The 26949-nt window shown below is 46.0% G+C and overlaps 1 protein-coding gene and 1 long non-coding RNA gene across 6 annotated transcripts in view; one reads left to right on the top strand and one right to left on the bottom strand.

The window, feature by feature from the left end:
* CC2D2A (coiled-coil and C2 domain containing 2A) overlaps positions 1-17193 on the bottom strand; it is a 124796-nt gene extending 107603 nt beyond the window's left edge. Inside the window, exons 1-4 of one of the 5 annotated variants that reach the window (XM_043448289.1) lie at positions 17038-17193; positions 9548-9607; positions 7094-7177; positions 4319-4496 (exon numbers count right to left, since the gene is read on the bottom strand). In XM_043448289.1, the coding sequence (XP_043304224.1) occupies positions 4319-4496; positions 7094-7177; positions 9548-9586 (301 nt within the window). In that variant the 5' untranslated portion in view covers positions 9587-9607; positions 17038-17193. Of the gene's footprint in view, positions 1-4318; positions 4501-6064; positions 6456-7093; positions 7178-9547; positions 9608-17037 lie in introns of those variants that run through there. The other 4 variants (XM_043448290.1, XM_043448291.1, XM_043448292.1 and 1 more) reach the window with 4 other exon arrangements.
* LOC122428334 lies at positions 5935-7827 on the top strand. Its single transcript, XR_006265686.1, has 3 exons — positions 5935-6073; positions 6505-6727; positions 7709-7827. It is a non-coding gene; the product is annotated as an uncharacterized LOC122428334 (long non-coding RNA).
* Positions 17194-26949: the final 9756 nt, after the last annotated feature.

Below are 26949 nucleotides of genomic sequence, written 5' to 3'. Positions count from 1 at the left end.
AATTGCAGTCTCAGACTTCATGATTTCAAAGCATTACAAAGCTACAGCAAATAAAACAGTGTGGTACTGGCATAAAGACAGACATATAGACCAATAAAATAGAATAGAGAACTCGGAAATAAAACCTGGCAGATATGGTCAAATAATCTTCAACAAGGATGTGAAGATCACTCATTAGGGAAAAGACAGTATCTTCAACAAATGGTGATGGGAAACTTGCTATCCCCATGGAAAAGAATGAAGTTGACCCTTACCTTACACAATAAACTCAAAATGGATTGAAGACATAAATGTAAGACCTAAAATTATAAAATTTCTAGAAAGACACAGAGGAAGTCTTCTGACATTGAGATTGGTAATGATTTCTTGGATGTGACACCAAAATCATAGTCAACAAAGACTAAAATAGACAAAGGCTAAAGTAGACAAAGGCTAACATACTTCAAACTTCTGTGCCTTGAAGGACACAGTGAACAGAGAAGACAAAGTGTGGAGTGGAAGCGAATATTTACAAATCATATATCTGATAAGCGATTATTGCCCAGAATATGTAAGCAACTCTAATGCAACAATAATAATAAGAAAGCAAGTAATTTGATCAGAAAATGGGCAAAGGATAGGCCTTTCTGAAATGATGATATACAAATGGTCAACAAACATATGAAAAGATGGTCAACATCACTACTCATTAGAAAAACACAAAGTAAAACCACAGTGAGATATCATCTCACACCAATGAGGGTGGCTACTATTAAAAAACAAACAAACAAACAAAAGGAAAACAACCAGTGTTGGTGAAGATATGGAAAAATTCTAAGCTTTGTGCATTATTGGTGGACATGTAAAATTTTGGTGCACCCAGGATGGAAAACAGTAATGATGGTTTCCTCAAAAAATTCAAAATAGAAATGCCATATTGGTTCTTGCTTGTGTTTAGTCATATCCAAGTCTTTGTGACCCTATAGACTGTAGCCCACCAGGCTCCTCTATCGATGGGCTACTCCAGGCAAGAATAATGGAGTGGGTTGCCATTTCCTTCTCCAGGGGATCTTTCCGACCCAGGGGTCAAACTCACATCTTTTGCATTGGCAGGTGAATTCTTTGCCACTGAGACACCTGGGAAGCCCAGAAATACCATAGGAACCAGCAATTTCACTTCTTGGTATACATCCAAACAAAAATTAAAAGTAGGATCTTGAAGAGGTATTTGCATGTTCATGTTGAAAACAGCATTATTAGCAATAGTCAAGAGGGAGAAGCAACCCAAAAGTCCATGAAGGATAAATGGATAAGCCAAGGGTAGTCTATACATGGGATATTATTCAGCCTTAAAAGGGGTCCCTGTCACAAGCTACAATGTGGATGAACCTTGAAGACATGATGCCAAGTGAAGTTAGCCAGTCACAAAGACAAATACTGTATGATTCTACTTATACTAGGTATCTGTGTGTGCGTGCTCAGGTGCTTCAGTTGGGTCTGACTCTTTGCGACCCTGAGGAATGGAGTCCACCAGACGCCTCTGTCCATGGGATTCTCCAGGCAAGAATACTGGAGTGGGTTGCCGTTTCCTCCTCCAGGGGATCTTCCCAACCCTGGGACCAAAGCCAGGTCTCTTGCATCTCCTGCACTGCAAGTGGATTCCTCACCACTGAGCCACCAGGGAAGCCCAAGACATATCTAAAGTCATCAAATTCACTGAAGCAGAGAGCAGAATGGTGGCTTCCAGGGCCCCGGGGTGGCAAAAGGGGGAGTTACTCTTTAACAGGGATAGCATTTCAATTTTACAAAATGAACTAGTTCTGGAGATCTATCGCACAACAGCGTGAATACAGGTAATTCTACTGAACTGTATCTTGAAAAACAATTTAGATGGAAAACTTTATGTTTTTTTAAAATAATTAAAAATACTCTGGCAAAGACCAGAAAGAAAAATAAATGTGGCAAAATCTTGTTAATCCTTGGATAAGATACGCTTCACTATACTTTTTACTTCTGTGTAGCTTTGAATCTTCATAATGAAGAATAGGGTTCCCCAAGGGTACTATGTTTAGGATTCTTGGCAGTTGCCTTGGTGACATCAGATTTACTTTGAGAATATCCAAGTTCCTTTGATAACCATACATATACAACCTAACAGATGAGCTGAAATGTTGTTAGTATAGGAAATAAGGTCATGTTTCCAGTTTCATTGGGGAAAAATAAGAACAGGGGTCGAGTAGAAAACATGCTTGCATGATGGAAATCCCTTTCGCTAAAAAATCATGCTGTTTGCAGAGACATGGGTGGGAAATCCCATGGACAGAGGAGTCTGGTGGACTACTGACCAAAGGGTCACAGAGAGTTAGACATGACTGAAGCAACTTAAAATAGGCAACTAATGAGAACTTACTGTGTAGCACAGGTGTGTGTGTGTTTAGCTGCTCGGTTGTGTCGGACTCTTTGCGACACCGTGGGCTGCAGCCCGCCAGGCTCCCCTGTCCCTGGGATGCTCCAGGCAAGGATCCTGGAGTGGGTTGCCATGCCCTCCTCCAGGATATAGTACAGGGAACTCTACTTAATGCTCTGTGGTCACGTGAATGGGAAGGGACATTTAAAAAGAGGGGATATATGTATATATGGATATATGTATACATACTGGAGTGGGTTGCCATTTCAATCTTCAGTTTAGAATGCTAATGCATATTATTTAAACCTTCAAGGCAGCACACACTATTTAAAATGCTTGTACATCCTCTTTTTGATTTGATCCTCACAATCACCCCTGTGGTGACATGGAAACATTATCTCCCCTATCTTAGAAAGAAGGAAAGAATTCACTTTTCACAGAGCCTTTATTCCTGGACACACTCTGACATTTTTTCCCCCCTTGAACTTAAAAATATTTAAAACAATTAAATATTCCATAGTTGTGCTATGGACTGAACTGTCCCCACAACTTTTACAAGTTGAAGCCCTGACCCTCAGTGTGACTGTATTTGGGGATAGGGCCTCTAAAGAGGTCATGAAGAGGTCATATGGTGGGGCCCTGATGCAAAAGGGTTAGTGTCCTTCTAGGAGGAGACACCAGAGGGAATACACAGGGAGATGGCAGCCACGTACAAGACAGGAAGGGAGGCCTCAGTGGAAACTGACCCCATGGGCACCTTGGTCAGGGACTTCCAGCCTCCAGGATTTGTGAGAAAATAAAAGTTTGGTGCTTTTGAACCGTCCAGTCTATGGTATAGTATATTAGGGCAGCCTGTGCACACTAAGATAAACTGTAACCTTCGGTAATGAATAATTCTGTGCATTCAGGAACAGAAGCAGCTGCGTGGGCTAAAGCGTGGTTCTGTTATAGTTGTTTGTACCAGTCCTATTGCGTCATTGCTCTCGGAAGCGAACAGCATTTTTCTTAGGGTCGGACTTCAGATGAGCTTGCTTCCAAAAGTTTTCTAATTTCCAATAGGTATTTTACTCCCTAGCTTAGCTACAGGGAAGTAGGGTAACAGCTGAGTAATAATTATGTAACAGCTATGAAGTGTAACACACTTTCTTCTCTGGTCTAATCCACTGATCAAAAACAGCAACAGGGACTTCCCTGGTGGTCCAGTGGCTAAGAGTCCCCAATGCAGGGAGCCCAGTTCAATCCCTGGTCAGGGAACTAGATCCCACATGCCACAACCAGAGATTCTTCGTGCTGCAACAAAGATCTAAGATCCCACATGTCACAATTAAGACCCGAAGCAGCCAAATAATTAAGCAAATAGATTTTTTTTTTAAAAGCAACAAGTGAGGGGTAATAATTTTCCCTACATTGAGCCGATAATGAACGACGGCCACTGTGATGAGCAAGAGTAATCCTGTGGTAAAATACAGGCCATGGTTCCTGGGTGCGGGCGCGAGATGGAAATTATGTGTGTTTGTGTTGTGGGAGGGGTTGGGGGAGGGGTAAGAGAAGGGGTCCTCAAGCAAGGTCTCCAAGAGCCTCAGAGACATCCTCAGATTTTCCAACATCTGATTCCAGTCCCATCATTGACAAATATGCCTTGCTATTTCACCTGCCTTTGAATTTCTACCTATCTGATTATTTGCACCATTTCTATTTCACTGAGCGCTTCCAAAATTCTGTAGCTATATAACTATGTCCTGTGGTTGTATCCTGTCTCCCAGACAGATGCTAACCTAGAAATGTACTCTCAGAACTGGGGTGAAGTGTTGTGCAGGGTGGTGGACACGCACCAAAAAAAAACAATCCCCCTGACAAGTCCCCGTGTTGCTCCGTGCTAATCACAGGAGGCAGCAGATAAATACTGAATGAACTGAACGCTGAGACACTTACTCCGGGCGCCCCGCCGGCTCGTCATGCCCAGGAGGCGGGTGTCAGAGCCCTCTTGCCCGGGCTCCTGCTGGTCGTCCACAGGGGATTTTTCCGACACCATTTCCTCGCGGCCGGCATCCGGCAGCTGTGGGCAGAGGGTCAGAGGTTGTGGCTCCCAGGGCTTTGGTTGACTCAGATCCTGTCTCGGGATGAGGTGGGTCACTTAGCAAAAGGACAGGACTCGATCCTACTCAGATCTAGATAATCATGGTCTCTGCCACCTGGGTCGCTGTGGTCAGCCCCTCCTCACCCCACAGGAAGCGGTGGTGATCCTGACTTTCTCTAAGAGGTTTCTTATTGGAGAGAGCGACCCAGGCACCCTAAAATAAAATGAGTGTTTTCACTTTTTCTAGGTACAATGCGTAGCGCTCTGTAGAAATTTGAAGGAAAGGGAACTAGAAAAATAATTATCCAACTACTTGATCCCAGCTTCAACTCATTTGGTGAGAGAGTATGTGTCTGACTCTTTGTGACCCCATGGACTGCAGCCCACCAGACTCCCCTGTCCTTGGGGTTCTCCAGGCAAGAACACTGGAGTGGGTTGCCATTTCCTGCTCCAGGGGATCTTCCTGACCCAGGGATCGAACCTGCTTCTGCTGTATTGGCAGGCGGATACTTTACTGAACCACCAGGGAAACCCATTTGAAAGAAGCAGTCAGAATGTCCTGGGTTAACCTAAGGCGAAGACCAGCTTCTGACTCCTCCCCCAGACTTTTAGAGGAGGGTGGGCAGGTGAGCAGAAGGAGCAATGAAGGCCACAGGTGAGGTGAGTGAGTGATGGCCTCTGGACCAGCCAAAGGCTGGCCTCTGAACCCCGATGTACAGCGGGACTCTGGGTGAGTTAGTGAACTGCCAACCTTCCTTCCTCACTGTAAACGAAGGGAAACAAAAAGCCCATTCACTGAGATGCTGCTACCTATCAGGCACTTGGTAAACCACTGACATTCTGACTTAAATGAATGTCCTGGAGTAGACCTGAGATATCTGATTAAAAAAAAAAAAATCCCCTAGTGATTCTGACGTGCCACTGGGGTTAGAAACGCTCCCCCAGCTTTCTCACAAAGCCCGGAAGACTGCACGTGGTCTGTGATCGGGGCTCCTCCTGCGCAGTGGAGGAAAGAGACCTGTCTCTGGAAAGCGCACGCCTGGGGCTGCCTTCTCTGCATCCCCACGCCTTCCTCCGGCTCAGTCTAAGCTGCGCATCCACCCTGGTCACCCCTGCTCACTGTGAGCGTGGCCTTGGAGCTGGGGACTTGAGCTCTTTGCTTCTGCGCTGGCTCATCTGCTGCCTCCGTGGGGCTCCCTGGCCCCGGGCTGGCCCTGCAGGAAGGGTTAAACCTCCCTGACTGGCCAGGGGACCAGCCTTCTGGCCGGGTACCGCTTCCCTCCCCTCGCCTCCCCCACCAGCCCGCTCCATCCACCAGCAGAGAAGGAGGTGCCTCGGCCCGGTTTATCCCAATGGGATGGTGCTGGGTGAGGGGGGGAGGCTGAAAAGGGTTCAGACTTCAGCCCTCACACTGCCCTCCCCACCTCCCTGGCCGCCCCCCCCACCTCCAGGCAGCCCCGTCACGTGACTGCTGGCTCAAAATGGCGTTCCCTCCTCCTCCCTTGCTGGCATCTGGATTTTCCCGAGCAAACCGCGCCTCCACGAGATCTTTCCTGCCTCCCTCCGCAGGGGACGACTCCTTTGCAAGGGCATCTATTTACCTTGAGAAGGTGGACCTTGCTCCGGGATGCTCCAAGCCAGGGAGGGCAATTTCTGAAGCAGAGCAGGGCCAGGGGTTGGACCACCAGCCAGCACTCCGCTCGGGGAGAAGGGGGTTGGCCTCTGGTTTAAACCAAGGCGGAATTTGGGCTTGGAGTTGGAGAAAGTGGGAGTTCCCAGGATTTGTTATCCTGCACTGCCATCTACTGCACATCTTAGTTTATGGCCTTTGATGATGTCGACTTAAAAAAAAAAAAAAGATGCACAATTTGGGAGCTGCCAGTTAAGTTTTATTTGGGCCAAAATGAGGACTGCAGCCTGGGCGACAGCACCTCTGAGAAGCTGCTCCAAAGAGAGAGGGGGAAAAGACGGTATATTCTTGATTTTGGTAAAGGGTGGATACACGCAATCAAGCACGTATATTTTTTTTTTTTTTTTGTAGAATGTTTCTGCTGGTCTCGTAAAGCTTCTGCTAGTCATGAGAAACAATCGTCACCATGAAGGAGTTTACTGCTTTTCTAGATATGAGGAGATATAAGAAGTGGGCTCATAAAATCAGCTCCTGAGAACATCTGACTATCTAAAGACCTCGCCTGCCAGTTTCCCGGAGCACAGAGCGCCTCACGTCTGCTCTCCACCTTGACCTCCTCTAGGGGATGTTGGAGGTCAGTGGCTGCAGCAGCACATGCTTTAATCCTGGCAGAGGCAGATGGCAAGCAGCCACGGCAAGTGCCGATTTGTGGTTGACAGTGACGGTACTGAAGGGCCTCTTTCCAGCATTTCTAAACTTCTCTCCAGGGATGCGAGAAACCTTAGGGGAAAGATGCTCCAAACACTGCCCATGGCTTCATGGTGAGGGTCACCCATGAAGCCCCACATGGGGTCCTTCACCTGGACCACCCACCCGCATCCCTGTCTCCTCCAGAGAAACCCAAGTGCTGGTACCCGCAGGAGGCCGCGTGGCCCCTCCATATGCGGTGGGCTCTTAACCGACAGCCCAGTAGGCAGACGTGGGCTTCTGCCATCCCTACCTGCTTCTTTCTTTTTTGTCTTGGAACCTTCGAGGGCTTCTTCTGTCTTTCCTCTTCTGCATCCTCACTGTCGTCAACAAACTCCTTTGTGAAAATGCAAATGGAAGTGTGGTCACTTAGTGTGTACATGTAAATTGGGAAAAAAATAGTAAGAAAGAAAGAGGGGTGGGATTCTTGGGTGTTCCAATGACCGCCTTGGTCTGGACCCTGCACCCACTAATGCTGAATGTGGTGAAGGGGCAGTTGACGGAGCTACACAGCCACCATCTGCTTTGCTCCAAACAGACACATTCTTGAAAAGTTGTATCCAAACGGAAAGATGGTCAATGGGATGGTGTTGGAGATTCCATGGCCCCAGGTGCTCATTCAGGCCTGGGGCATTAACTGGGTGCTTACTATGTTCTAGGGGGCTTTCCTTGTGGCTCAGATGGTAAAAGAATCCACCTGCAATGCGGGAGACCTGGGTTCGATCCCTGGGTTGGGAAGATGCCCTGGAGAAGGAAAAGGCTCCCTACTCCTGTATTCTGGCCTGGAGAATTTCATGGACTATATAGTCCATGGGGTTGCAGAGTCAGACATGACTCAAGTGACTTTTTCACTTTTACTGTGTTCCAGGCCTTATGGGCACAGAGGTGCCTGGTGACTTCCCTCAAAAATCATAGTGTCATGAAGGCCACCAGCAAGTTGATCTGCCAGGACCTATGTTCTGACCCAGATGGAAGCCCCTAGCCCAAGAAGACAGAATCACCCTGAGGGTCTCCAGGGTTGGGCTTCTCTGCTCCCAGCCATACAATCAGGTAGAGGGTAATGAAGATATGTGTGAAATCACCATGGATGTTTAGACTTAATGGAAATTTTTGCAGGTCTTTTTGAAAAGGGAGACATCCTGTAATAGCTCCAATTTGGTTTTTTTTTCCACGTCATGCTTTCTAAATTTGTGGTCAAAAGTTTTTAAAACTGAAGCTTCTCTAGTTCCCAGCTTTAAAGTTTTCTAGTCTGAGTTTTTCAAACCAGGGCACAAGCACCTCTGGGTGTAAAAGAGGTTGCAAGATGAATCTAGAACCTCTCCTGGTATACCAGATTTGACAGATTTGTCCTAAAATTGGAAAGTTTCTGTTCTTCTACTGGAATTTGGAACACAAAGCATGGATTTGAATCATGTAAGGTTTCTAAGAAATGGCATGCAGTTTGCTGGGCTAGGTGCTAACCACACATCAGTGTCCTTGGCCGTCAGGTTAGAGGAGACCTGAACCTTAACTGCAGAGGGGGGATCTTAGGTTCCAGCCAGGGAAGGTGCATGGCTTGGGCTTGTCCTTTGTCTACAGGACCTGATCGATCTGACATCCACTGGGTGCAAGCCCCACCCTCCTTTAAGCCTTCTTCTTCAGGGCTTACCAGGAATTCACCAACTTGGATTATAAGACATTCATGTTGAGCGTGCAACTGTGGCTCTTAATTCAAGTCAAAGTTCTATTGACTTAGAATGGACTTGTGAGAAATCTTCGTAATTTTTTTTTGGCTTTCCAATCAAGTTTTGATCCTCCATCAATGGAAAGCTGTGCAATAGGACCTCAGATTGGACCGAGTGTCAATTCCAAGAGGACTCAGGGTTTTGTTCAGTGTTGTAGGGCCAGGGACCAGAGGCACAATCCGTCTTTGTTGCATGAATGAATGAACACAGGTAGATGCAGGTAAGTTGTTAGTACTTATCTTGCTTAAAGTGAATCTTCCTGATCTGATCTGGTTCCTTCAGGCTTGTTGAAGTACCTATTGAAAACAGCATATTGTCCCATTTCTGCCTCCGTGGTCTCAAGTTACTGAGCTCTGGAGCCAAGAGAGAAGCGAAGACTCAGAGGAATACTTTCTTTCCTGATTGGTGGTCTCTAATCTCCAAACGGGCTGGGCTTCCTCCTCTGCTCCAGACAGTGTTTAATGATGTTTTGCACAAAAAGAGTCAGAAATTGCAGGACTCTGTGGGGATTTTATTAGTGGTCATAATGTATAATTTTTACCCTCGTGTTGAATTTTTTAGAGACCAGGTGCTTCAGCAGAACTGGGCCCTGTTGTAGGTGGTAACTCAGAACTACTGTCTGTTGGAATTCAGGAAATGATGACAAAGCATGCTCAGTCAAGTCCGACTCTTTGTGACCCCATGGACTGTAGCCCACCAGGCTCCTCCGCTCCATGGGATTCTCCAGACAAGCATACTGGAGTGGGTTGTCATGCCCTTCTCTAGGGGATCTTCCTGACCCAAGGACCGAACCCGCATCTCCTGTGTCTCCTGCATTGCGGGTGGATTCTTTACCTCTGAGCCACTGCAGAAGCCCTACACACGCAGTAGGTGTGCAAGAAATGCTTGTTGTTGGCCTAACTTCCTCATTCACCAACACGTGTGACACACCTGTGCATACACACAGTCAGACATCCATCAGGTGCATCTAAACCACCACTCACCTCTGTAATTATTTTCACTTTTTCTTCCTTGGACTTCATTTTCTCGGTGGTGGCTCCTCCCTGACAGGCAAAGAACAAAGAGAAGTCAGGGGCGTTGAACTCAGTGAAACTTCTTTCTTCTTACTATTGACAACTCTGAAGCTGACCTTGATGGCGAGGGAAGTGTTTGAGCTGAGTAGATGGTCCAGCCCCAAGGAATGCATTCTTAGGCCCCAGGCCTGATGGACATGAACCCCAGAGGAGAAGGAGGGAGGCTGGTCCCTCCGTCCCCACGAGCTTGGCAAGGAAGCTGGCTTTCCTGTTCAGGAGGCGGGTCTCAGGAGAGGGTTCTGCCCTTGGTGTCCGACGACCCTGGTGGAAATCTAGCTCCGGAAGGATTATTTCATAGCCTCTCCTCTCCCTTCCCTGGTGGCTCAGATGGTAAAGAATCTGCCTGCAAGGCAGGAGACCTGGGTTGGGAAGATCCCTTCCAGAAGGGAACAGCTAGTCCACTCCAGTATTCTTGCCTGGAGAATCCCATGGACTCAGGAGCCTGGCGGGCTACAGTCCCTGGGGTCACAAAGAGTCGGACATGCTTGAGTGATGTTCACTTTCCTCTCCTTTCAAATGTCCACCGTCCTGTCCCTCCTCACTCTCTGCTCTTGGCCTTGATTCTCATTTCAAGGGCAAAGAGGTGAGGCCAGAGAGGCCCTCTCCCCTCCCCTGCCCCATCCCACTGAGTCATGGCATCCCCTCCCCTTCCGCTAGCTCCCGTGGCCTGTCCTGCTCCTATCTGGACAAGGGTCTCTGCCTGGGTACTGCTTCTGCCCTCTCCCCGTCCGGGACCTTGATTCAGACGGTCTCCCCCTCTTACCTGCATAATACATTCTTCCTGCTTTTTGGGTTCATTCCCATCTGTTTACAAAGGCTGCTTCCTTAAAAAAAGCTCTCTCTGGGTTTCATGTCTCTTTCTACCCTCACTCAATTGTTCAGCCCTCTACGAGGAACTCTTCAGACCCTCTCTTTCCAAATCAGTGTTTTGGGCCCAGCAGTCCCTGACAGTGCTCTTGCCAGCATCTCTGAGTGTTGCAAAAATCAGCCTTTGAGAAACCAAACACCACACTCGGAGAGTTGGAGGACTCAGGTTTATTACACCGGCGGGCTCAGAGGAGTTAACACTCCAAGCTCTGAGCCCCGAACAAAGGGGTTACAGAGTTTTTATAGACAGAGTTTTTATAGACTACAGTGGGCAACACTAGCTGTTAATAGGCTGATTTAAATAAGGGGTTTTGCACGTGCGTGGGAACAGCAGTCAAGATGGGGAGAGGGGTACCTGACCTTTACACGGACAGGTGTGATTAAACAAGGTTGCAGGGGCTGGGCAGTTGCAAAGAGCAGGACAAGGGAGGGTGAGATAAGCTCCAGTTCTTAGTATGGTGAGTCCCCACTTTCTGAGACTACATGACCTACGTGATCTGCTTTGCAAGGGGCAAGCTGAGTTACAGAGGCAGGAGGAGAAGGAGGTTATGTGACATTTTAGCTTTTCCTCTTCATGAGGACCCCTGCATCGCCGCGCCGTGTCTCATGTTCAGCCCTCAGCTCTCAGCTTAGTTGCCCCATCAGAGGCGGTGAGTAAAGAAAGTGACCCATTGCCTTCTTTTTCTTGCAATACCTTCTTTTCTTGCGGAGGAGGCAATGGCAACCCATTCCAGTACTCTTGCCTAGAAAATCCCATGGACAGAGGAGCCTGTAGGCTGCAGTCCATGGGGTCGCAGAGGGTCGGACACGACTGAAGCGATTTAGCAGCAGCAGCAGCTTCTTTCCTTGGCTTCTCAGGCACACTCTTTCCCGGTTCACCTCCTGCCCACCACTTCTCCCGCTCAACCTGCTGGTCTGGTGAGCACCACATGCGACAGTGTCTGGGGAAGAGCCTCCCTCAACTCTCTCCCTTGGTGAGCTTGTCTCGTCTCTCGGCTCTAAATACCGTCTGTCTACTGACACTCCCACATTTAGACCAAGGCCCACACATGTCCCCAGAACTCCAGACTCAAGTATGCACATGCTCGACAGACACCTGCCTTTAGCTTGTGTGTGTGCTCCATCCCTTAGTCGTGTCCAACTCTTTGTGATCCTGCCAGGCTCCTCTGTTCCTGGAATGTTCCAGGCAAGAATACTGGGTTGGGTTGCCATTTCCCTCTCTAAGGGATCTTCCTGAGCCAGGGATCGAACTCACTTCCTTTGCATTGGCAGGCGGATTCTTTACCACTCTACTACCTGGGGAGACGGTCTCTTGGCTTAACAAAATGCCTGAAACTAGCTCCTTGTCATCACCCTGAATCTGCATGTCCTGCAGCCTTTCTTGCTATAATGCACAGTTCAGTTCAATCGCTCAGTCGTGTCTGACTCTTTGTGACCTCATACACTGCAGCATGCCAGGCCTCCCTGTCCATCACCAACTCCTGGAGTTTACTCAAACTCATGTCCATTGAGTCGGTGATGCCATCCAACCATCTCATCCTCTGTTGTCCCCTTCTTCTCCTCTCTTCAATCTTTCCCAGCATCAGGGTCTTTTCAAATGAGTCAGTTCTTCTCATCAGGTGACCAAAGTATTGGAGTTTCAGCTTCAACATCAGTCCTTCCAATGAACACCCAGAACTGATTTCCTTTAGGATGGACTGGTTGAATCTCCTTGCAGTCCAAGGGACTCTCAAGAGTCCTCCAGAACCACAGTTTAAAAGCATCAATTCTTTGGCGCTCAGCCTTCTTTATGGTCCAACTCTCACATCCATGCATGACCACTGGAAAAACCATAGCCTTGACAAGACGGACATTTGTTGGCAAAGTAATGTCTCTGCTTTTTAATATGCTGTCTAGGTTGGTCGTAACTTGTCTTCCAAAGAGTAAGCGTCTTTTTATTTCATGGCTGCAGTCACCATCTGCAGTGATTTTGGAGCCCCCCAAAATAAAGTCTGCCACTGTTTCCACTGTTTCTCCATCTATTTGCCATGAAGTGATGGGACCAGATGCCATGATCTTAGTTTTCTGAATGTTGAACTTTAAGCCAACTTTTTCACTCTCCTCTTTCACTTTCATCAAGAGGCTCTTTAGTTCTTCTTCACTTTCTGCCATAAGGGTGGTGTCAACTGCATGCTATAATGCATAGAACTCCATCTTTTCCCCCTTCAGGCCAGGAACTTTGGAGTCATCCTTCAGTCCCCTGTGGCTCTCACACGACACATCAATCCATCAGAAACCTTGCCTGCTTCACCTTCACATTATACTGAGAGTCCAGCCAGCTCTAAATGGCTCACTGTTGCCACCCTGGTCTGGCACTGTTGTCTCTCAGGGCATTTTTGTAAGTCTCCTGACTTCAGCTTCCCTTGTAGCTCAGCTGGTAAAGAATCCGCCTGCAATGTGGGAGACCTGGGTTTGATCCCTTGGTTGGGAAGATCCCTTGGAGATGGGAAAGGCTACCCACTCCAGTATTCTTGCCTGGAGAATTCCATGGACTATGGTTCATGGGGTCACAAAGAGTTGGACACGACTGAGCGACACTCTCCTGACCTCTCTGCTTCCAGCCTCACTTACCTACAATCCATTCTCTGTATTGAAGCCAGAGTGAATTGTTTAGTGTGTAAGTGAGGTCATGTCATTCCTCGGCTCAAAATACTCCAGTGACCTCCCTCTCTTAGAGTTAAGCTCAAAATTCCTCAATGGCCTAAAAGGCCTTGTAAGATCTGTAGTTGAATCTTCTTGGCTCCAAGCTGTCTTACTGGCTCTGCTTAGAACTTGCTTTCCCAAGCATTTTCAGACTCTCTCTCTCTTTCATTTCCCTCAAGGCTCTGCTCACATTTCATTTTATCAGAGACATCCTCCCTGAATGCTTACAATAGCCGTCCACCCCTGACCCCCTTGGAGCTCCCCAGCCACCTTATAGAGATTTCTTTCTCCATGGTATTTATCACCAGTTGACATATATATTTATTTGTTATCATCTGCCCATTCTCACTAGAACACAAGTTGCAGGAGGGCAGGAATGTTTGCTCATTGTTTAGCCCCAGAGCCTAGGACTGTTGTACCCAGTAGACATGATAAACATTTGTTTATGAATGAATGACTCAATCATTCTTTACTGGCCGTGTCTTCCTTGGCCACATTCTGGAGCCCTTCGGCGCGTCATTGTCATCCTTGAGCTGCTGAGAAGATTAAAGGAGAGAACACAGGGGAAGTGGCAGGGCTGACATATTATAAGCCCTTCTTAATAGCTGTGGAGTTGGAATCTTAACTGGTCTTGGTCATGTAAGCAGCTCATCTGAAGCACTCAAGCTTTCTTTGACCCTAACGCGGAGTTAGAAAGTTCAAGGGAAATAAAGCATCTGAAATTCTATAAAAGAAAAATAAAAGGGTGAGGAGGTAATCTAGAGAGAACCAGAGGGCAGACAATCAGCATAAAATGCTATAGGACATGGGAACTCTCTGAACTGCAACTCTGGTAATTATGAAGTGGAAACAAAAGAAATGTGCAGTATTTTAGTAGCTAAAAAAAGATCCTCCATAAGTTAAAAATGTTACATATGAAAGAAATAGAAGCAGAACATGAAAAATGTAATGGGGTTGACTTTTTTTCCTCCTCGTGCATTCCTGATCATTACCTTTGAATGAGTTTCCAAGGAAATCAAACGACATCAAAATTTATCTTGTTATGAACACTGTTGCTGAGGAAACAAATCAATACTCCCTAACGTTAATAGGCAGCTTGTCATCATCATGCGTATTGAGTGTGTGTCATTAATAATATATTCCTCCTGCAACATCAAAATGAGAGCTGTGATTCACTGGAGCCTTATTTGTGCTCTCTCTAGATGTACCTTATCACTAGGGCTCGCAGGAGCACTTCCAGCCAGCAGTAGAGGCCTCTGTGCACGGGAGGCAATGAAGGGATGCCCTGAGGTGAAGCTCGGATGGCTCCACGATTCGCAGTTATGGTTATTATACATCCTGTTCAGAACTTGACCCCTACAGTGCTCCCCCACGGCCCCCTACCTGTCTGTTTCAACATTCACTCTTGTTTTGCAATGTCAGTGACTCGTCTCCCTTAGTCCACTATTCTGGAAGTATTTACAACTGAAAAGCACAGAGCACTACCCCCGTGTGAAAGGACTTTGGCTACTTTAGGTCACTGATTTATTTAGTTTAACTCAATGCAGGAAACCAAAGATATTCTTCAAGGAACGTACTGACACCTTCACCCAAACAATTGGACCCTCTCCGAGGGCCATCAAGTGATCAGTCCTACCCAGACTGTCTTGTGGTAGATTATATAGGACGCAGGGAAAAAGGACTGGAAGTTAACGAAAAGGGTGGCGCTGTATGCGAGGCATTTCAAACTTGGCTGCTTAAAAGGTCACATAATAGGTTCGATCTTCTAATGTCTCCATTAAAAACAGAAAGAAAGATAATATAATATATGCACCCTACTCCAGAACACTGAAGACATGGTTTTATAGAAAGAGTGAGGCCTTTGTAAACAATTGTACGGACTTGGGTTCAAATTCCAGCTCTCATTCAGTTAGGTGATCTGGGAGCAAAACCTTCAGCCCTCTGAGATACATTTCTGTATCTGTAAACTGTGGTTATAATTCCTACCTAGATAAGTGATTGTTTTATTAGGGTTAAATGATAGAATATCCATGGCTCAGGGCTTCCCTGATAGCTCGGTTGGTAAAGAATCTGCCTGCCCTGCAGGAGACCCTCGCTCGATTCCTGGTTGGGAAAATCCACTGGAGGGATAGGCTACCCACTCCAGTATTCTTGGGCTTCCCTTGTGGCTCAGCTTGTGGAGAATCCGCCTGCAATGCAGGGACCTGGGTTCGATCCCTGGGTTGGGAAGATCCCCTGGAGAAGGGAAAGGCTACCCATTCCAGTATTCTGGCCTGGAGAATTCCATGGACTGTATAGTCTGTGGGGTCGCAAAGTGTTGGACACAACTGAGCAACTTTCACTTTCACTTTCTTTCAAATGATAGACTATATGTAGTAAATTGCCCATCATGGACCAGGCTCTCAATACTGAAAAGTGTTAATTTTTAAGCAAAGGTGATCCTAGAGGGGGAAAGTAGAAGAAAGTTATAGGGAAGGTAAAAAAAAAATAAAGGGGAATGGAGTCATAAGAAAGACCTTAGGTGACATCAAATCTCCCATGACCACCTTTGGTTCTCAACGTTGAGTCACTGGAATGAATAACGCTTCTCACCCGTACCTCAGCTGGGCCCAGGGCAGCTTCCTTTCTGTTTCCTTTTAGGGTGTTTCTGAAACCTTCCTCTGTCTTCACGCCCGTGAGCCTTTTCAACCCATGGATAGCACTTAGCTTTTTCTGTCTTATCTTGTTAAAGCCTGGACCTCTGGTCCAAACATACCCTGTTTGATTTCTTTACCTAATTCTCCAAGTTCTTCCAGCCACTGCTTCCTAGAGTAAAAGGTGAGTGATAAGCAGCTTTATAGAATCATTTTATCAGCTCAATATAGTGAATATGGTCTCCAAAGAGTACATATAAACACTGCATCTGAGCTGTGGGATGTGATATACGCCCAGTGCATTCACTGGATGAACGAAGTGCTCCCAGGCGCTCCCTGGGGGTCATCCCGCTGTGCTTTGAGCACTCAAAGCCTTTCATAAGTCTCCTATGGCAGTTATCGCGCTGTGCTGTTATTATCTGTTTATAGGTCTACCTCTCCAGCAAACTCTGAGCTCCTGACCCGGTCTGGCCCACTTTTGCACACTCTAAACTTTAGCACCTTGCTGAAGCCTGGTGCCCTGGTGCTGTTCAATGCGTGTTTGGTTGAATGACTCCTTAAATAAGCTCGAGGAGATCCATTTGCCAGAGATTTCTTTCTGGTACTGGACTTACTTGCAGAAAAGGTTATATGAACATCCAGTAACATCCATGGATTTCCCCTTAGACTTTAATAGCGTTTCAGAGCCCCTCTTTGCAACAAAAGGAAAGGATCAGCTTAATTCGCAGCTGATAGAATTCTTTGTCTCTTGGCGAGAGCAGTCAGCCTTTGTCTGTAGCGGTCCTTCCTGTCTAATGCTGAGGAAAGTGAAGCTTGCAGTAACTAGTACTTCGCTCCTTGAACCGATTGGCATGAAAAGACCCAGCAATGCAGCCTGCAACCAGTGCTTCCGGGAGACAGGAATGCAACAGGGTGACGTGCATGTCCCAGGAAGGAAGCAGAGGGAGATTTTTGAAGGCATTCTCCCCTGGGGCTGTCATGAGCTGGACTTACATTTCCTGCAAGCTAGGCACCAGGCAGTGGCTCTAATCAAAGCAGCCCGAGTCACGCTCCATGTTTTCATCTCAGAAAGTAAAGCGTAAATAATAACAAGGACTCCTACATTTACAATTCATTAAATCGGCTCAGGGCATCCCGGGGAGAGGCTGAGCTCCAAGCCTGCTAGCTGCCAGCAGGACCCCACTGCTCCAGCACTGCTCCCGGGAAGAACTGATTTACCTTAAGGAACTTTTCAGGGCACTTTGCAGATCCCGCTTTCTGGGTTGAACGTGGAGCGAGACGGCTCTCCCTGATGATGCCTCTAAAAAATTCCGGAGGGCAAAGGCTGAGTGTTGGGGCGGTTCCTGGGCTGCTCCCTGGGAAGCTGCAGCCACGTCTCAGCAAAAACACCCGCTTAGCAACCCGTTCCTAAGGAAGGTCACTCCGCAGCCTTTTTTTTTCTTTTAAAGCGACAGGTTACTTCCAGCAGAGAGGCACATACCCAGGGTGAGCAGAGGCGCACAGCTTACAGGAGAAGCACAAAGAGAATGAGCCTGGGGGCCCTGGGCAGAAATGAGGTCAAATTTTCAGAGCAGCCCCCTCACTTACATTATCGGTCACCGGGCATTTCTGATCAATGACAGGCGATGCTCAGAGATGGGTGGCTTAGAATCAGGAAAGGTCCTGTTACAGGGTGAGGATGTCTGACTTATCTGCATGCTCCCTGAGGTTGCTGTGGACTGTTCTCTGGTTAAACACAGAAAATTGAACGTGTGAGATGACCCTGCTTATTCTCTGAGTCACCCTGAACTTACTGAAAAAGGAGATCACTGTTAAGGCTCAAAAAGCAAAGGAAATGGGAAAAGAGGCAAAGGCAATGATTGAGGACTGGAATGAACAGGCCAAAGAAAGCCACACGCCAAATGTTCTAGGCCGTGTGTATGTGTATCTGGGTCCTTCTGTGTGTGTTCGTGTCTGTGTATCTGCGTCTGTGTGGGTTTGCGTGTGTCTCTGGGTCTGTCTCTCTGTGTGTATATGTGTATCTGTGTGTGTCTGTGTATGTATTTCTGTGTGTGCATCTTTGTATATGTATGTGGGTGCATCTGTGTGTCTGTGTGTGTCTCCGTATATGTGTATGTGTGTCTGTCTGAGTGTGTGTGTGTACATGTGTGTGTCTGGGTGCATGTATCTGTATGTGTGTATTTATGCGTGTGTGTGTATCTGTGTGTGTGTGTCCATCTAAAAGTCTGTGTCTATGTGTCTGTGTATGTGACTGTGCATGTATGTGTGCCTGGGTGTATATATCTGTGTGTGTGTGTGCATCTGTGTGTGTGTGTATCTGTGTGTGTGGTGGGGGAGGGGTGGGGTGGGTCGGGTAGGCACCAGAATGAGGACAGGAGCTGGTCTGCTCAGCAGCACTTCAGAGAGACTCAGGGTTTTGCCCTACAGTGTGCTGGGCGAATTGTGTCTCCCAGGAAGATATGTTCAGGTTTTAATCCCCAGAACCTCAGAATGTGACGTTGTTTGGAGACAAGCTCTTTATAGAGGTAATCAGTTTAAAGTAAGGTCATTAAGCTGGGCCCTAATCAAGTACAGGGCTTTCCTGGTGGCTCAGCTGGTAAAGAATCTGCCTGAAATGTGGGAGACCTGGGTTAGATTCCTGGGTCGGGAAGATCCGCTGGAGAAGGGATAGGCTACCCACTCCAGTATTCTTGGACTTCTCGGTGGCTTAGCTAGTAAAGAATCCGCCTGCAATGCAGGAGATCTGGGTTCGATCCCTGGTTGGGAAGATCCTCTGGAGAAGGGAAAGGCTACCCATTTCAGTATTCTGGCCTGGAGAATTCCATGGATTGTATAGTCCCACCTTCACTGGCATCAAACTGGAAAACACAGGACATTATTTTCGTGAGGAACTGAGTAGTCACAAATAACAGGTCCCAGGTACAGGCATGTCTGGCTCCTTCAATGAAAGAAGCAGTATTTTGCCTTTCAGTTCAGTTCAGTTGCTCAGTCGTGTCCGACTCTTTGAGACCCCATGAATCGCAGCACGCCAGGCCTCCCTGTCCATCACCAACTCCCGGAGTTTACTCAAACTCATGTCCATCGAGTCGGTGATGCCATCCAGCCGTCTCATCCTCTGTCGTCCCCTTCTCCTCCCGCCCTCAATCTTTCCCAGCATCAGGGTCTTTTCGAATGAGTCAGTTCGTCTCATCAGGTGGCCAAAGTATTGGAGTCTCAGCTTCAGCATCAGTCCTTCCAATGAACACCCAGGACTGATTCCCTTTAGGATGGACTGGTTGGATCTCCTTGCAGTCCAAGGGGCTCTCAAGAGTCTTCTCCAACACCACAGTTCAAAAGCATCAATACTTCTGCGCTCAACTTTCTTTATAATCCAACTCTCACATCCATACATGACTACTGGGAAAACCACAGCCTTGACTAGATGGACCTTTGTTGACAAAGTAACGCCTGTGCTTTTCAATATGCTGTCTAGGTAGGCAATACAGAGAAACAGAGAGGGTCACAGGTTAAGAAATGCAACTTGCAGTTATATAGAAAGAGAGTCAAGAAAACAAAAAAGTACAATGTGTCAAAGAAGTAACGTAAAGAAGACCCTCAGAATTGAAAGACGTCTTTCAATTGAAAGGGCCTGTGACCCAGCGCGGGTGCCGGGACTCCAGGAGAAAACTGCTCTGTCTGGGTTCACCAACTCTGCATGTGGCAGGGGAAATATTCTCTGGGGAATTCATAACCACTGGCCTGCACCAGGTTCCTGAATTGCCTTACTTATGCTACCTACATCATTTAAGAACTCCCCAGGGGACACATTTAAAAAATGGGCTCAGGCTACTGTATCCCTGTCGGGTGCCCAAGGGCAGATACAAAACTTCTCTGGAGAGACGCACCTTCAAGCAGTCCAGGCGAAATTGCTGCAGGTAAACCTGACCCATGCTGCCGTCCATGGGGTCACAAAGTGTCAGACACGACTGCGTGATGACGAAAAAACCTTCTCAAGGTGAACTCACAATCCAAAATTAGACACACAGGAGGAAACAGTCAGGAGTCTACCGACAGTCAGAGGGTGCAATAGATACCCAAGAACGTCTGATGATACAGTGATCCTATGGAGAATCAGAGAAAAACAAGGAACATTAAAGAACTTAAAAGGAGGCTTTGAAACTATGAAAGAAGAGGGCGATACTGTCAAAAAGAGCAGGAAAAAGTGAAAAAGAACCAGCTAGAGCTTTTAGAAGTGAATAATAAAGTCATGAATTTAAAAAATTATTGGGATATAGTTGATTTGCAATGCGGTATATGTATGAGTCATATTCATATATATATTAATTTTTTAATTTGAGGCAAAGGATGGGTTAACATATGGATGAGAGAGCTGGACAGAAAATGAGTGATGTAAAAGATAGATTTAAAAATTCAAAGGTGGCACAGAGAGGTGGAAGCTAGGAAAAGTTTGGATGAAAGACATGAAGGAGAAATTATTGAGATCTACCATATCCAGTGCAGGTCAAGAGCAGAGAAGAGAGAGACTCTGGATGCTGGATCTCAGAGCTGAGGGATTGTGGTCAAATTCCTTAACTTCTCAAAGTTTCAGTGTCCTCATTTGTAAAATGAGGTTAATAATAGTACTTACTCCAGAGGGCCATGATAAGGCTTCTCTTAATGTTGTTATCACAATGACAATGTCAAACTTTTCTTTCATTCCTAGGATACACTAAACTTGGTAAAGATGTTTTAAAAACTAATTGTTGGGATATTGTTACTCATATTTAGATTTTTTTGGCCTTAATGTTCCTTACTGAGTTTGGCCTATTATTTTTCCTGTATTGTTCTTGAGAATAAAGCATATTCTAACATTAAAAAGGAAGACAGATATGTTTTCTTTCTCTCTCTCCCTGTCTTTCTCTGTCTCTCTGCTTCTGTCTGTCTCTCTCTTTATCACACACACACATACATTATCTGTTTTATGAACTTGTCCATAAAACTGCTTGTACCTGGTGAGACATTTTTGTTATGAATATATGTGTGGCGTTAAGTTTGCTATTTCAGCCGTTTTTAAGTGTACAAGTGAGTGACATCGGTTACATTCACAATGTTGCACAACCATTGTCGCTGTCTAAGACTTCATGACCCCAACAGAAATGCTTTACTCCTTAGTGGCGTTCACATATACATACCCTCCCATGTGTGAAGCAGGTGGCTGGTGGGAAGCTGCGGCATCACCCGGGGAGCTCAGCTCGCGCTGTGATGACTTAAAGAGGTGCCATGGGGGTGGGTGGAAGGAAGGCTCCAGGGGGACAGGATATGTGTAGACAAACAGCTGATTCACGCTGGGTACAGCAGAAACTAAGGCAATTGTAAGGCAATTATCCTCCCGTTTAAAAAAAAGAATCTGTATCAAATAATTAATAAATTAATATATTAACTATATTATTTGACTACAAATTCTTTTTATTTAAAGGAAACAAAGCTTATTTTGGACCAGCCAGAATAACAAAAGATGATAGCCCATACACAACAAAAAGAAACTCTTTACATTTTAAACAATAAATCCCCATTTCTACCCCACCCCAGCCCCAGGTAGCCTTAATCTGTTTTCCGTCTCTATGAACTCGCCTATTCTAGATATTTCGTCTGAGTGAAATCACACAAAGTGTGTTCCTTTGTGTCTGGCTTTCCTTCTAGCATAAGGCTCCCGAGTTTCATCCACATTGCAGCCCTCACCAGCACAGCGTTCCTTTTGAAGGCTGAGTAATATTCCACATTTTCCTTATCCGTTCATCTGCGGATAAACCCTTGACTGTTTCTACCTTTTGGCTAGTGTGAATAATGCTACAATAAATAGTCACATACAAGACTGTTTGAAGCCCCATTTTCAGTGCTTTTGGGTATACATACCTAGCAGTGGATTTCTGGGTTGCATCGTAATCCTATATTTAACTTCTTGTGGTACTGCCAAATTGTTTTCCAAAGTGGCTGAGCCATTTTACATTTCCAGTCTTAGTCTTTGAGTCACCCTAGTCAAGGCTCCAGACATGCACCTGAACAAGTCTTTAGATGATTCCAGCCCCTAAACTTTGACTGACCTCCCAGGGTTCAAGTTTTCTCAGCTGAGGCCCCAGATATTATGGAGTGGAGATTAGTCAACCAGTTCTTTGTTCACATTTCTGTTTCATGGAATCCATGTGCATAATAAAATTACTCTTTTAAGTCACTGCATTTTGGAGCTCATTTGTTATGCATCAATAGTAACCGTAGTGGTCATATCTTTAAATAAATACATAAATGAATGAATGAATTGATGAATGAAATTTAGTCATTATTTTTTTACATGGGACTCTGAGACACATGATTTCTACATGTATACCTAAAAGAAACTAGAATAATGCATTCAATGCCTTCAAGGGTAATGTCACTAAAGCATGATGCACTAGAAACCCCTTTGGGAGATTAGAACACCAGAATAAACCTGGAAAAATGATAGTACCTGAGATGAAAGCATTATGCTGCACAGGAGAGGGCTCGGATAAAAGCTGCAGTGGTGCGTTGTTTCAGTCAATAAATGGCTAAAGTATGCCTTGTACACCTGGGCGTGTCGAACACAATTTCAACTTCAGACAAATGTGTCATTCTTATTCGGGTCTTGGAGTTCTAAAATATTTTTGCTTGTAGCTGATTTATTCTCCATGAAAGAAAAATGTTTCACAAGGGAACATGCATCACTAAAATAAGGTTCAACTTGGAAGCTGAAGAATCACCTTTGAATCATAAATTTTATAAAACTGCATTCTTCAACATTTGATTTATATTTTCCAATTTACTGAATTATATACATCTCTCCTTGAAATATAACTCGAACTCCAGTAAATTTGAGCCTGTTGTTTCTATAGCAAATGGAGAGAAACATTTACTGACTCAGATATATTGGTTATGTGGCTTATTTTTATTTTATAGATATTAAAGCATTTAATTTTGTTCCTCCGGGGCTATGATTTCCAACCTTTGTTGAATTGCAACACTTTTTTTTTTTCTCATTTGCTTCATTTCACAACATTCCCACTTCCTAAGAGAGCTGTCTGAGCTATTGGGAATAAAATGCGGTAAGATTAAATTTATTTAGAGACTCATGTCATAATGTGAAATGACTGGAGATGCTCTTACATAGAGAAAACTAGGGCTCTAGTCTGAGTATTTTTCTCTTTGAAAATGTTGCATGCTTGAGCTCTAAGTTGCTTCACTTGTGTCTGACTCTTTGCGAATCTATCAATTGTAGCCCTCCAGGCTCCTCTGTCCAAGAGATTCTCCAAGCAAGAATTCTGGAGTGGGCTGCCATGCCCTCCTCCAGGGGATCTTCCCAACCCAGGCATGGAAATCACATCTCTGGTGTCTCCTGCATTGGCAGGTGGTTTCTTTACCATTGGGGCTTCCTTTGTGGCTCGGCTGGTAAAGAATCCATCTGCAATGTGGGAGACCTGGGTTCGATCCCTGGGTTGGGAAGATCCCCTGGAGAAGGGAAAGGCTGCCCACTGCAGTATTCTGGTCTGGAGAATTCCCTGGACTGTATAGACCATGAGGTTGCAAAGAGCTGGATACGACTTTCACTTCACTTCACTTCTTTACCACTAGAGACACCTGGGAAGCCTCAAAAAATTTCCTTCCCTACAATTTTTACATCCTCTTCTCTAGCTACTTCCCTTAAGTGCATCTCACTGGTCTTACCTGTGAGCTTAGGGCACAAATATCAGGGCAGTCTCACTTCTTGTTTTAAATTTTATTTTTTCTGGGCTGGGTCTTTTCTCTAGTTGTGTCAAGCAGGGGCTCCTCTTTGTTGGGGTGCAGGGGCTTCTCCTTGCGGTGGCTTCTTCTGTTGTGAGCACAGGCTCCATGGCATGCAGGCTTCAGAAGCTGTGGCTCACAGGCTCAGCTGTCCTGCGGCATGTGGGATCTTCCCAGACCAGAGATCGAACCTGTGTCCCCTGCACTGGCGGGAGATTCTTATCCACTGCGCCTTGAAGGAAGTCCCATGAGAGTCTCATTTTCTTAATAGTGTCTTGAGAATGCTTGTTTTTATCAGAAGGACTTCCTTGAAACCCCATTTTCACTTGGAGTTGTCCTTAAATTCTGAGGACGAATTCTGACAAAGTCCTTAAATTCTGACTTGAATCAAATGGTAGTCCTGTGTCCAGGAGGCAGTGGATGGGGGAGGGCAGAGGCATCTAGCCGGTTACCAAGGAGAAGGGTCCCAGGAAGTTGGAGCAGTTTTGCCTTCAGCATCATTGATATGTCTGATGGTCCAAACACTCTACCTAGATTCCTCACCTTTCAGCTTCCAAGTTGCCTTCTGCTCCAAATGGTGCTTCTCAACCAGTGCTGGCTTTCCCATCCCAGGGGACCTATGGCAAAGTTTGGGGACACTGTTGGTTGTCACAACTTGGGGAAGGTGCTACTGACGTCGAGTGGGTAGACGCCAGTGTGTGTGTGTGTGTGTGTGTGTGTGTGTGTGAGTTGCTCAGTCGTGTCTGACTCTAGGGATGTTGCTGAACATCCTCCAACTACAATGCACAAGATGGCCCCTCCCCCACAGCCAACTCCCCGCTGGAAAAATGATCTGTGGCGAAATGTTAATAGTGCTAGGGGTGCAGAGAGCTCCGGTCTCTCCAATATGGTTTACACCAATACGGTGCAGCCTCTGGGGAGATTTTAGCGCTCAGTCACAGCTATGCCTAAATCAGCAACTACATCCCTTCCTCTGCCCTGCCCCTCCCCGCACCCGCAGCATCTGCGCTCTGATTGGAACCCACATCACCAGTCCAGCCCACAGCCTCCTCTCCTCCTGTTGCCTTCCTCCTCAGGGTGCCAAGTATTCTCTATGCCTCATCAACCCAATTAAGGCCATCACGTCCATCAGAAAGGTTGTTTTTTTATCTGTTGTTTTTCAATTTTTGCAATGTCTTGTTGGTTTCTGCCATACAACAAAGTGAATCAGCCATAATTACATGTGTATCTCCCCTCCTCCTGAGCCTCCCCTCTCCCTTCCCATCCCTGTAGGACATCACAGAGCACCAGACTGGGCCCCCTGTGTTACACTGTAACGTCCTACCACCTATCCATCTTACACCTTATAGTGTATGTATGTTGATGTTCCTTTCTCCATTCGTCCCACCCTCTCCCTCCCCTACTGGGTCCACAAGTCCATTCTCTACATCTGTGTTTCCACTGCTTCCCTGCAAATAATTTCATAAATACCATTTTTCCAGATTCCATGTACAAGCGTTAATACACAATATTTGTTTTCCTCTTTCTGACTTACTTCACTCTGTATAATAGGCTCTAGATTCAGCCATCTCAGTAGAACTGATTCAAGTTTGTTCCTTTTTTATGGCTGAGTCATATTTCATCACGTACATGTACCACATCTTCTTCATCCATTCATCTCTTGATAGACATCTCGGTGGCTTCCACGTTCTGGCTTTTGTAAATAGTCTTGCAATGAACATCGCGGTACAATTGTCTTTTAGAACTGTGGTTTCTCAGGGTGTATGCCCAATAGTGGTGTTGCTGGGTCATACGGTAGATTTATTCCTAGTTTTTAAAGGAATCTTTATACTGTTCTCCCTAATGGCTGTATCAGTTTACACTCCCACCAACAGGGTAGGAAGGTTCCCTTTTCTCCAGTCCTCTCCAGCATTTATTGTTTGTAGATTTTTTGATGATGCTCGTACTGAGTGGTGTGAGGTGATACCACACTGTAGTTTTGATTTGCATTTGTCTCATTATTAATGATGTTGAGAATCTTTCCTGTGTTTATTGGCCCCCTGCATGCCTTCTTTGTTGAAGTATCTGTTTAGGCCTTCTATCAGAGAGGTTTAAGTGCTGTCTAAATTTAGCAGGAAAGTCAGTGTCTAAATCTCTTTTGTCCCCAGGATATTTTGCAGATTTATTCACTGATGTCAAGGATGCAAGGGGCACTTGGAAAGGACAGCATCCGTCATGTCACAGAAAATCCTGTGATGTCCCCTTTTCCCAGGGCAGTGGGTGTCCCCATGTCTTTAGTTGCATACTCAAGAAAAGGTGCTCAAATGATCCTTCAATGAAACAAGGTCTTGTCCAAGGAGAGTTGCTGGGATCACTAGATAGAAGAGTGGCTGTCAATATCTCTTGATAAAAAACACTATATTCGGTTTCACTCTGCACTCTGATCTGTCTATTATTTTCTCATGTCCTACGGTGCCACGAATTGGACTGCATTTCCTTCAAATTCCCCAAATGCTAAAGATACTCAGGAAACAGAGGGAGTTTACTGGACTCAATTTAGCAATGACTACTCTATTGATTCCAGGTCAAGAATTTTCTTGTCTCTGCAACCGCAGTTCCCTGGCAACTACGCTTTCTCTCCTGATGCAGGAGATTTGGTAGGGGCTCTGGGTCCTTATATTGCTACAAATGATATATGGATACAGAGAGTGCTTAGGAGCATCTATGGGCTTCCCAGGTGGTAACAGTGGTAAAGAAACCGCCTGCCAATGCAGGAAATGTAGGAGACACAGGTTCAGTCCCTGGGTAGGGAAGATCCCCTGGAGGAGGGCATGGCAACCCCCTCCAGTATTCCTGCCTGGAGAATCCCGTGGGTGGGGAGACTGGCAGGCTACAATCCATAGCGTTGCAAAGGTCAGGCATGACAGAAGTAACTTAGCAAGCACACACGCAGGAGCATCTATGTTCGCATTCTGATTTCTGCCAAATTGGAGAGCTGCATTTCCAACATCCTTAGCTGGTCCATTATATCCTTGGATGGAGCAGGATATAAATAGCACTTTTTGGGTCTTGCCTCTGATTTGAATAACTGTTGATGTTTTTGGAAATGCATGGCTGATTCCAAAAAACTGTCCAGCGAATAGATTTCTGGAGTAGAAGCCGTCTGTAAATAGGAAGCTGCTGGTGTTCTCACGAGGTGAGAGGTGGAATTTGGGGGAAAGGGAAAGGAGACTCTTGTCATCATGCACCACTCTGCTGTCTTGGGCTGGGACTCTGAGGGGCTTTGGCACACTTGAGGAATTTCTTGGGGTGGTAGGGAAGTTTAGATCTGGCCCTATGCCACCTAACCAGGGCTAGACAGGAAAGCAACCCTACAGGAGT

The sequence above is a fragment of the Cervus canadensis genome, chromosome 26, assembly GCF_019320065.1.
Source record: "Cervus canadensis isolate Bull #8, Minnesota chromosome 26, ASM1932006v1, whole genome shotgun sequence".
Lineage (NCBI taxonomy): Eukaryota > Metazoa > Chordata > Mammalia > Artiodactyla > Cervidae > Cervus > Cervus canadensis.
The sequence above is the reverse complement of the archived record's forward strand: the minus strand, read 5'-3'. Positions and strand labels throughout refer to the sequence as shown.